Here is a 12,449-nt window from a genome sequence, read left to right as displayed (position 1 = left end):
GCAATACAAGTTCCTGGCCAACGCCCTTCGGACAAAAGTCCTACACTTTGTCTGTGGAAAATCCGACTGTGTGTATGAGGATTTAGTCTGGTTATTGTGGACAGAGCAAGATAATTTATCATTATTCATGATTTCATTTAAATTGTGATTAACATACTTAAACATTATCGACTGGTTCCAACATCGCACAATAGCTATCCTATTTGTGAGAATTCTATATGAAAACAGATGGTTGTGTTTTTGGGGAAACCATTATCCAGTTTCTGAAAAAGAGCGATCTCTGGGACTTCTGGTTCTGGTAATGTTCACAACTGTTACCAAGCAAATTAAATTAGGAGTTTGAAATCAAAAACCAAGTCACTTCTGGCATTGCCACAAAATATGAGCCACTGTGCCTAGCTGGCTGCAATTTCTGAAAAACCTGGAGGAGGCCTCCAAGATTATCTTTGCTATCCTAATTAGGACCATATACTATCCCAGTAGAGTTTTACAATTAGATTCCGCCAGCTATGTTTATAGAAATCATGGAAAGAATGTTGGCTACATCTTACCATTCTGGTAGTTCCCATGAAATATTAAGGTCTCTTTGCAAGTGTTCAATATAGGGGAGCTTATGATCTTAATCTACTAAGTGGCTATATAGTATGGAAATAGGCCATTCACCAGACCCCTGGTTTTTCAAGAGTTTTCAAAAATAGCATTAAAGATAAAAGGATGGGTGGTCCTTTTAAAGTTTATTCCGAAGGGAAGAGGTAATCTGGTTGTATTGGAACATTTCTGAGGCTGGTCCTCCTTTTAAATCAGTGATCGTGTGAGGGATCTTAACTGTATTTTCTATGATCACATGTAAAATTGGCTACTGTGAAACTATATACATTATTGCTATGAAAAAAATACTCACCAGTAAGCAATTTTCCTTGTCAGATGCCAGAACGGTCACTTTATCTCCAGTGAATGCCACATCAAAATTACAAAATTCATGCTTTAGGATAATACCTGAGGGCTTGCACACTTTACTCGTCTCCCAGAGCTATTTTATTTAGGTGTAAAAATAAAAAAGTGTTAATAATGGATGCTTATAAAAATATATCCTTATTACTTGCTGTATTCTGTGCAGTTTATACCTATGGGTATATAAACCAGGACAAACATTTATCAAGGAATCTTTTCAATGCAGAAAACTTGTACAAATGTTTGGACACCTTAAATTTCTTCCACTCAGAGAGAAGTTAACACAAATTCTGCATTGTACAAACAAACAGGACATTTGCTTTACAAATTTAAACTATAATTATGAATTTGTTTTTTTCATGGAAAAATTGAAAAAATAAAAAATGCATTCTCTATCTTCATTACCTAGTGTATTTTATTTTTGACTTTTTTTTGTAACATGAAGTTTGTTTGCATTTAGACCAAACAGACATGGTCTTCTCTAAGCTGCTGATTAAGGAAGTGCAAATAAACCAGCGGATCGCAACAAGACATCTAAACACTTCCAACTTGCAATTTAAAATGTTGCAGAGATATAGAGTCAGAGCAATTGCATGCAACAAGTGAACCAATCAGTGAGCTACAAATGCATTCCAGCAAACATTGCAGCCCTTAAGCTTCAATGCTTTGTGCATTCATCTTTGCGAAAATGGGGGCATGGCAGGGGAGTAAACTTTGCCTACATGCTTTGTACTTAATGCTGCCCATCTTTTTTATCTTAGAAATTTGGGAGGTATGTTGTATCACAAATCACTTTCAAATTCCAAGGCAGGTGGTAAATCTAATTTATGGCTGTAAGAAAATGACTTTATAGCCTACACATTTGTTAATATTTTTGTATGGTAGAGACAGAAGGGATATAAATAAATATATTTCAGAAGAGCTTCCCTGCCTCTCTATCATGCATTTAGAGGTCACCAGATTACATATGAAAAAAACACAAACATATTAATAATAGCGGTATTAATAACATTCCCTTAAAATAAAAAAAAAATAAAAAAAAAAAAGGAAAACACTATAGGAGACAGGCAAGTGTCCCAATATTAAAAGTGAGCAGCTACAGTATTTGTTGTTGTTGACCTATTTTTTTTTTTTTTTACACCCAGGCTGGAACTCTGCTTTTACATCTTTGTCAAACAATGCATAGTATAACATTTTCATCACATTGACTTAGTAGGAAATGCCTGGTTGCTCAAATTATATCTAAGAAACCATCTCTGCCAAAAAGAAAAACGTATGGTTATGCGATAACCAACAAGCTTTTAGGGTGGAACATGTAACATGTTCCAGCTCCTGCACCTTCTTCCCCTGAGAGCCAGGTAGATCTACCTCTGTACAACCAGCCTGTCCATAAATGTATTGAAATTCGGCCGGTGCATCAGGGGCCAGCTGAATTTCGAACTATGTATGGCCGGCTTTAGGCTAGCCATTCACACAAGGGTCTACAATAGAAATTGCATAGTCATTAATCCAACAAATCTGCACATACATTTGTTCTGTGCTAAACTGCACAAAAATGAATGCTCTTTAGGCCATTTTCTTATCTGAATAAATGTTCTTTTATTATGGGCAGTAGTGGGAAAACTGCATTTTGGCCAATAGATGGAGCACAGGTAATACATACAGGGTATGCCTGTCACAACAGATACGATGTAACAATTCTAAAGGATGCTAGAAGGAATTGGCGAATAAATATAACCAATGTTGCATCACCCACTGCTGCTACTGTATTCTGACAGCCAGAAGTGCCAGCTGTCAAAATTACCCGAGCAGTGTCTGCATCCGATTCGACGCAGGCATTGTTTCGGTCAACAAATTCCATGTGGTTTCTTCAGTTTTCAGCAGAAGGATATCAGGCATGAGAGTGCGTACATGGCCACCCACAGAGTGATCGTCAGCTGGTTCATCAGAAGCTAGTCAATATTCACTCTTTTTTTCCCATTTAAAGTTTTTATTTTTAGAATAATAAACAGTTATAGTATATCTGATGTTGACAAAAAATAAAATAAAAAAAGAAAGAGAATAAATAAATTGGGCCAGATTCATATAGACTTACGACGGGCGGATCAGTAGATACGCCGTCCTAAGTCCGAATCTGCGCCGTCGCAACTTTAAGCGTATGCTCAAACTGAGATACGCTTAAATGTTGCTAAGATACGGCCGGAGTAAGTCTCCTACGCCGTCGTATCCTAACTGCCTATTTATGCTGGCCGCTAGGGGTGTGTACGCTTATTTACGCCTAGAATATGTAAATCAGCAAGATACGCCTACTCACGAACGTACGCTTTCTCGTCGCAGTAAAGATACGCCGTTTACGTAAGGCGTTTTAAGTGTAAAGATAAACCACCAAAAACATGGCGCAGCCAACGTTAAGTATGGACGTTGGAACCGCGTCAAATTTTTCACGTTTTACGTCGTTTGCGTAAGTCGTCCGTGAATGGGGCTGGGCCTAGGTTACGTTCACATCGAAAGCATTGACTATTTGCGACGGGATTTGGAGCATGCGCACTGGGATACGTTCACGGACGGCGCATGCGCCGTTCGTTAGAAACGTCATTTACATGGGGTCACACTTAATTTACATAAAACACGCCCACAGCTTCAACATTTGAATTAGGCGGGCATACGCCGGCCCTAATACGCTACGCCGCCGTAACTTTGACCGCAAAATCTTTCTGAATACCATATTCGCCTCTCAAAGTTACGGCGGCGTAGCGTATAGGAGATACGCTACGCCCGCATAAAGGTATCTGAATCTAGCCCATTCACTCTTTTTGGCCAGCTTTACTTCCTCTATCAAGTACATCTTTTATATCAGCCATATCTTGGGAGCCAAGGGCAACAATAATCTGTTTATACACAATGACTTACCTTCACAGTCTGGTCATCTGAACAGGTCAAGAAAGAGGACCCTTCACTGGAAAATTTAACACAATGAACCCAACTTAAATGTGCATTGAATTCTGCTATTTTCGTGTTGGAGTCTATATTCCAAAGCTGAACAGAAAAAAGTAGATGTTGGTTTACAAATGCATCAAATATTGCAATTTATGATTTTTCTGGGTTACACCAGACACAAAGCACAAGACAAATATTTTAACAAATGACATCTGAAAAAGTAAAACTTAAGCACTGTACAATGTCAAAAAAGCTACAATAATTAATGTTTCCAACTTGTCCACAAATTGCACACTTAGCGGTTCTCATCTACATTACATTTATAATTTCCAATTCAAGTATACTGTATCTGGAAAATATAACCCGATGTGGAGAACCATCACCCACTTATCCAGCCTTCTTTGTGAGTTCGATACCTACCGCATTTAACAAACGGTTTATGTGGCCTGCTATCATGTTAATATATTCAGCAAATGACTGCCCATTGGTGATCTTAACCACTTAAGCCCCAGATCATTTTGTAGCTAAAGGACCAGGCCACTTTTTGTGATTCGGCACTGCGTTGCTTTAAATGACAATTGCCCGGTCATGCGACGTGGCTTCCAAACAAAGTTGGCGACTTTTTTTTCCCCCACAAATAGAGCTTTCTTGTAGGTGGTATTTTATTACCTCTGTGGCTTTAATTTTTTGCGCTATAAACAAAAATGTTTTCCTCAGTTTAGGCCGGTACATATTCTTCTACATATTTTTGGTTAAAAAAAATGTATTGATCGGTTTGCGCAAAAGTTATAGCGTTAAAATAGGGGATAGTTTTATGGCATTTTTATTAATATTTTTTTTTTACTAGTAATGGCGGCGATCAGCGATTTTTATCATGACTGCGACATTATGGCCGACACATCGCACACTTTTGACACATTTTTGGGACCATTGTCATTTTTACAGCGATCAGTGCTATAAAAATGCACCGATTACTGTGAAAATGACACTGGCAGTGAAGAGGGGTTAACCACTAGGTGGCGTTGTAGTGGTTAAGTGTGCCCTAGTGTGCGATTTTTACTGTAGGGGGGGCGTGGCCTGGAGTGACACATCACTGATTGTCGTTCCCTATGACAGGGAACAGACGATCACTGACACTGCCACTAGGAAGAATGGGGAAAGGTTTACACTTACCTCTCCCTGTTCTTCAGCTCTGTGACCTGATCGCGGGACGCCGGCGATCAGGTCCCAAAGCTCAGGACCGGGTCGGGGTTGCGAATATGCCATATAGCTGTCCAACCCACCTCTGCCAGTAGTTGGCTAAGAGCAGTGCCCGGCCACCCTTTAGGGGGTGTCACGGGGGGGTGCCTATCTAATCTGGGATCTAAATAGCAATTGAAATCTCCCATAATCAGAACTGGGGCATCGGGTTCGTTTGCCAGGTAGGACAGAAGCAACTGTAGCACCTCCCGAAAAAACAGGGGGGGGGGGTATAGACACAAAAGCTAGAATCATGGTAATCGTAAATAATTTACAGTATAGAAACACAAATCTGACAAATATATCAACAAGGGAGTCTAGCTCCTGGTAGGCCAGCGCCTTGTGTATCAGTAAACTCACACCACGGGAGAAGGCAGAGTAAGTGGAGTGATAGGCCTTTCCCACCCAGGCATATTGCAGGAATCCTACCGTGTCCCCCTGCAGGCGAGTCTCCTGCAGGCCAATTATAACAGTATGGAACTCCCGCAAGCCTGCATAAATCATGGTCCCCCCCCCCCCCCCCCCCCCCGGACATTCCATGACACTATAGGCGTAGAAGACATGGTAAACATATTTTCATCCACTCGTAGGTATGGGGGAGACCCTCAGTCATAGAAAGTGTTCCCGCATACCACCAGCATCCGGTCAGTGAGCAGTCTGGAGCAGTCATCAAATATTGCAGCCCGCTTGGTTGAAAAAAATAAATGGAAAAAAAAACAATTGTGTGTACCAGGCTTTACAAGTATGTGAATTTCTCAATTCATTAAAAATGATGCACTCCCTGTTTTGTGGATATAGTATCTAGACAGCTGTTAAGCAGGAAGGTTGAATGCAGGTGGGCAAAAAAAATACAGAGCTCCCTGTAATAATCAAGCTAAAAATGTCTTCCTCTAATACAACAGTGTAAGCATATGTGAAATTCAGCTTGGCTTGGCCCCGAGGAAGCCCATGCCCTTTCTCTCTCCGCACCGCGTCTCATTGTGCAGTTGTATGGCCCATTGTGGGTCGCCACTTTTGTGAGTATACACTTTTAACACCTTCTAAATGCATTTGGTAATGCACTAGGTGTGCGCACCTTCCTTTTTTTCTGTTTCTAGACTCTACCAGATTACCCCATCTGAGGAGGGCAGCATCTGCCTGGTTTTGGAACACGGATATCCATATTGCCGCTTTAATCACAAAAAAATGTTTGACTGTTTCACATCAAAATTACTTTAAGGCTGGATTCACACCTATGCAATTTTAGTGCTTTTTGCATTTTGCAGATTTGCACTACATTCCATTTTACATGGTTTCCTATGGAACACGTTCAGTAGTGCAAATCTGCAAAATGCAAAAAGCACTAAAAATGCATAGGTGTGAATCCAGCCTAAAAGATTAGCAATAGCCTTGCTGATAACATTTTGATAGATACAATAATAAAATTGACTGCTGTATAGTTAGGGCCTGCCTAAACAATCCAGTCAATTATTACCCTTTAGGTAAACCCCACACTACACAGTTGTTAGTAAAAAATGTAATTTGCTTTTCTGAAACAAAAAATTATTGCATGTGCCAAAAAATACAATCCTGCTCTGAGAGGTTTGAAATACTCCTTGTGGTGGGAAGGTGCCCAATCTGCTACAGGGCTTTAAAATTCCCAGGTTTGCATTCTGCTGCTTTAGCGGAAAACATATTTCTTGATAATCCAATCAATGCTCTAACTTTACACTATAATCACTTTACCTGAACAACATAGTGCGACAGGGCCATTGCTACAATTTGATTGGATGTGCAGAAATCACAGTACAAAATAGTTATGCTCTGGTGGCATGCCTCAAGTTCAGACACAAGGTCACTGCTTTCAACATCAAATATCTGTGGTAGATGAAAGTGTTATTAGTTCTGGCACCAAATTATCAAGTCTTTTGAAAATATAAATGACACTGAGGCCGGGTACACACGGACAAACATGTATGGTGAAAGCGGTCCGTCGGACCGTTTTCACCATACATGTCTGCCAGAGGGCTTCTGTACGATGGTTGTACACACCATCGTACAGAAGTCCGCGCGTAAACAATACGCGGGGCGTGTCCGCGGTGTCGCCGCGTCGATGACGCGGTGTCGCCGCGACAATGACGCGGCGACGTGGGCGGCCCGCCTTTAAAATGCTTCCACGCATGCGTCGAAGTCATTCGACGCATGCGAGGCACGGCGGGCGGCTGGACATGTACGGTAGGTCTGTACTGACGACCGTACATGTCCGAGCGGGCTGAATTCCAGCGGGCTGTTTTAAAACAAGTCCAGGAATATTTGTCTGCTGGGAAAAGGCCCGGCGGGCAAATGTTTGCTGGAATTCGGCCCGCTCGCGCCCACACACGACCAAACATGTCTGCTGAAACTGGCCTGCGGGCCAGTTTCAGCAGACATGTTTGCTCGTGAGTATGGGGCCTAAGACATCGTTTTTTTTTTTTACTAAAGGCAAATCCACTTTGCACTACAAGTGCAAAGTGCACTTGAAATTGCAATGGAAGTGCACTTGGAGGTGCAGTCGCTGTAGATCCGAGGGGGACATGCAAGGGAAAAAAAACGCATTATAGCTTGCACACGATTGGATAATAAAATCAGCAGAGCTTCCCCTTATTTCAGATCCACCCCTGCACTTTCAGCAACTGCACTTTAAATGCAATTTCAAGAGCACTTTGCACTTGTAGTGCAAAGTGGATTTCCCTTTTGTAAATAACCCCCAAAGTATTCAACATAAACACATCGGTCCCCTTTACAAATACACAGTTTCAATGAGTTTTCAAAAACATCCATTCTTTTTACATTATGCAATATAAAATAAAAAAATGACACTTACATATAGGTAATTCCGGGCAGTCACCATAACTCTGGAACAATCGCTGGCCCAAGAACAGCATTTGAGTAGAAACTGCGATTCATCCTCGCTTTGGAAAGACTGTGCTACATCAATACTCTTATACTCATTAGCAGATGATACTTCCCAGATCTGAAAATAACCAAATGCATTGGTATTTTTCAGGCCAATGATTGCCTAATGATGTACACGACTACTCTATCCCAACTATTTGATAATGCAAACAAACAATGATCACATGTTGATAAAGGATATCCTAAATATTAACTTGATTCTCATGCTAAAGCCTAATAATGGTGGGGATACTAACGTGATTAATTGAACAATTGAGAATCCACCATATCTTTTAAGAAACTGTATCAATTAAAAATATGCACTATAACAAATGTCACTGGATCTATCTCTTTTTCAGCATTAATAAGGAAAAGGTTGGGACTTTGAATGAAGCCCCTGGGGAAAGTGCTTCCATCCCGAATAGACAATAAGGAGGGGGGGGGGGGGGAGTTGGGACTTTAGATGAGACAGTTGACAGGTAGGGGTTGAGTTAAACAATTATCATCAAGTTTATTACATGTGTATAGTACTGATGCTTCACAATGTGAATGGTAGCATGAGCATGTGCACATGACATAACCTACATAATATATGTACATAACAGTTAACATGACAAAGTTGATAATAATAAATTGCATTGTATGGACTGGACAACACATAGCGACATGGTGTAAAAATATGTAAAGGATTGGTATAAATCATAAAAAAGAATAAAATAAAGTCCTATTAGCAAGTAGCTACATCCTTGGTGCCAAGTGCCCGACGCGTTTCTGTGAATACCACTTCATTAGGGGCGGATGTTAAAGGACATCATCTTCTCCGCACAAGAGGAACGTCCATCACAGTGTCATGTCATCTATCTGCTTTCTGCACACCACTCCCAGAGTGATTCTATGGCTGCCCCAGCACCAAAACCCTTTTTCAGCATTAGGGCCCAGCAAGACCAACCCATGTCGTTGCAATCACCCATCTTTCTAAACATTTGCTTACTAACACTTGTCCACCTGATCCTCACATGTGTGTATTATAATATTTGTTCTTTTTAATAAAGTGGAGCAGATACTTTGTATCCTTGAGTTCTTTATACATTCATTTCTGCTCAGTTTGCTTCTGTCAAGGAGATGGTAGCTGTACTATAGATGGCACTTGCTCTTACACTGCTAGTATTATAATGGGGCACAGGGATGAGTTACCAAATCCACTTAACCAAATATACTTCAGCCAAAAACAAAGTATATGCAAACCCTCACCTTGTAAAAAACCCATTCAGTTTAAAATAGAAGGGCAAAACATTTGTGTATAGATATAAAAAAGACAGCAACATTATAAATACCCCTTTTCCCTTCTTTTTTAAGTAATAACATACCCTCTAAGCTCCTTATGCTGCAGAGAACAGAAAGCTGGAGGGGGGGGGGGGGGGTTTCACACACAGCAGCTCACTAAACTTCCCAGTATATTGTTGTCAAGGGGGGTGGGGGGCTGGGCACATGTCAGTATTGGAGGAGAAGAGAAGAAGCATTGGAGGTGAGCGGGCTGGGTTCTTAGCACAGCTAGAAAACTGACCACCCAGTGCTCTCATGCCTAGTGTAGTCAGTTTTTAATAGGAAAGCAGAGGTACTGGCAGGAACACCAGGGATTTCACACCAAGGAAGCAATACAAAGATAGCACGATACTTTGCCATACAAGTACATGGTGCAGCAGGCACATATCAGGAATATGAAATGTTGGGTTTACATACTCTTTAAAAGATCTCTCTGTTAAACAATACACATTCCACAATTTAAAGAAAGCAATAAAACAAACTGGATGTGGTCTGGTTTTTCCTTGAATTTTTAAATACAATGATTAAATCCTGTGCAACAAATTAACATACTCCTATCTGCATAATAAATAATAGTAAACCCATATGGCTCCAAATTATAGCCAACAGAACATGCGCCTCTGATTCTGCCTAAAGAGTAACTGAACCTTATATAGGTTGCATAACTACCTAGCACATTGGAATTATAGGACTGACCGTGCCTACTAATCTTGCAAGCATGCTGCCCAAAGGATGAAAATTTTCTGGCAGCTTCAGATGTATGTACTCTTCTTCAAAGGCAGCCTGGAGCCTTAAGAAATCTGTTATGAATAAATATTGACACTGCCATGGGTACCTCCTTCTGTGCTCCTGGTCCCTCTCTCCTATTGAGTACTCCCACAGCAAGCACCTTGCTATAGGGGGCACCCAAGCCGAGCTGCAGCTCTGTGTGTCCATTCTGACACGGAGAGGCGGTTCAGCCCCGCCCCTCTCTCTGCTGATTGGCTGACTGATTGACAGCAGAGGGAGCCAATGGTGCCACTGCAGTGTCTCAGCCAATCAGGAGGGAGAGTCCTGGATGGCCCAGACACTCATGGACATTGCTGGACAGAGATGGGGCTCAGGTAAGTATTAGGGGGGCTGCTGCACACAGAAGGCTTTTTATCTTAATGTATAGAATGCATTAGGATGAAAAAAAACTCCTGACTTTACAACCACTTTAAAGTGGTTGTAAAGGCAGAAGGCTCCTGTTTGCAGCTCCCCACCTGCCCAGCCCCCCCCCCACCCCCTATACTTACCTGAGCCAAATTCAGCGACAAGAGCAGTAGCTCTCTCCCTCTCCATTGGCTCAGAGACAGCCATGGGAGTCATTAGCTCTGGCTGCTGGCGGGGTCGAGCCAGCTCTGAGGGTCGAATGGACACACAGAACCAGCTCAGTAATGAGCCCGCATGGGTGTCCCCATAGCAAGCAGCTAGCTATGCTGGGCACTAGGCAGAAAGTGGAGGGGTGGGGGTCCAGGAGCACTGACAGGGTGCCTAAAGAGGAGGATTGGGGCTGCTCTATGCAAAAACTTTAGAGATCTTCATACTTGCAGGCTGGTGAAGCCATTGAATCACAAAAAACAGCCAGGCAACTAGCATTTTCCCCAAGATTAGCAATGGCAGCACCCATATTTCCATCAAGACGGGTTTACTTTTTTAACAATATCAAATATGCGTCACATTACCAATAGTTAACTCACCAGTAAAATGCCATCCATAGAACAACTGGCCAAATACTTATCATCAGGTGAAAATCTGCAATGGTTCACGCGATCTGAATGACCAAAAAGGGTGTTCAGACAATACTTCTTATCAATGTCCCACAGCTGCAAAACAAATAAGTGTTAGAGAGTACTTTACAAGCTTTATTTTATTTCTTACATTTTCCCATGTCTCCCATGTGTCTCTAGCTTCCCATTGTGGGAAGATGGGATGCATTTTAACAGGTGCACCAAGCAGACAGGATAGATGTACCTTGAAAGCACACTTTTCCTTCAAAATATTTAGAAAAATAATGCTCTGCTGGTCAAATATAATCATTGCAAAGATTTCAGGCATGATGTGGACAAGAAGGCCTGGATCACAGTTTCCGCTCTAATTCATCGCAAAGGTGTTCTATCGGGTTGAGGTGAGGTCAGGCCAGTCAAGTTCCTCCACCCCAAACTCGCTCATCCATGTCTTTATGGCCCTTGCTTTGTGCACTGGTCCAAATCATTTGGTGGAGTGGGGGTTATGGTGTGGGGTTGTTTTTCAGGGGTTAGGCTTGGCCTCTTAGTTCCAGGGAAGGGAACTCTTAAGGCATCAGCATACCAAGACATTTTGGACAATTTCATGCTCCCAACTTTCTGAAAACAGTTTGGGGATGGCCCCTTCCTGCTCCAACATGATTGCGCACCAGTGCACAAACCAGGTCCATTAAGACATGGATGAGCGAGTTTGGCGTGGAGGAACTTGACTGGCCTGCACAGAGTCCTGACCTTAACCCAATAGAACACCTTTGGGATGAATTAGAGTGGAAAGTGCTAACCAGGTCTTCTTGTCCAACATCAGTGCCTGACCTCACAATTGTGCTTCTGGAAGAATGGTCAAACATTCCCATTGACACTCCTAAACCTTGTGGACAGCCTTCCCAGAAGAGTTAAAGCGGTCATAGCTGCAATGGGTGAATGGGTGGACCAACTCAATATTGAACTCTACGGACTAAAGCTGGATACACACTATACAAATTTTCTGTCGATTTTTTCCTTCAGATTTACCAAAACCTTATATTATGAAGTCAAACCTTGAGAGTTTCAATTTGTATGCAATCAGGCAGGCCCTTGCACTACATGGGTTTGGTAAATCTAAAGGAAATCGGACAACAAAAGTTGTATACTGTAGTGGGTATGGGGGTCTAAGACTGGGATGCAATTAAAGTTCATGTGCATGTAAAGGCAGGCGTCCCAATTAAATTCATGAATTTTCCTCAAAATTCTACAAACAATACCCCATAATGACAATATGAAAACATTTTGTTTGGAAACGTAATAAAAAAAAAAAAAATCACATGTACATAAGTATTCACA

The 12,449-nt window shown here is 41.7% G+C and overlaps 1 protein-coding gene across 2 annotated transcripts in view; it reads right to left on the bottom strand.

Annotated features, from left to right (window-relative positions):
* The window catches only part of APAF1 (apoptotic peptidase activating factor 1), a 123,445-nt gene that overhangs the window by 35,614 nt on the left and 75,382 nt on the right, over positions 1-12,449 (bottom strand). For both annotated transcript variants that reach the window (XM_040344340.1, XM_040344339.1), the window contains exons 16-20: positions 11,085-11,210; positions 7,970-8,119; positions 6,853-6,984; positions 3,862-3,987; positions 902-1,030 (exon numbers count right to left, since the gene is read on the bottom strand). In XM_040344340.1, coding sequence (XP_040200274.1) covers positions 902-1,030; positions 3,862-3,987; positions 6,853-6,984; positions 7,970-8,119; positions 11,085-11,210 — 663 coding nt within the window. The remainder of the gene's footprint in view (positions 1-901; positions 1,031-3,861; positions 3,988-6,852; positions 6,985-7,969; positions 8,120-11,084; positions 11,211-12,449) is intronic.

Source organism: Rana temporaria, chromosome 3, assembly GCF_905171775.1.
Source record: "Rana temporaria chromosome 3, aRanTem1.1, whole genome shotgun sequence".
Classification (NCBI taxonomy): Eukaryota; Metazoa; Chordata; class Amphibia; order Anura; family Ranidae; genus Rana; species Rana temporaria.
This window is presented reverse-complemented; position numbering and strand designations above follow the sequence as displayed.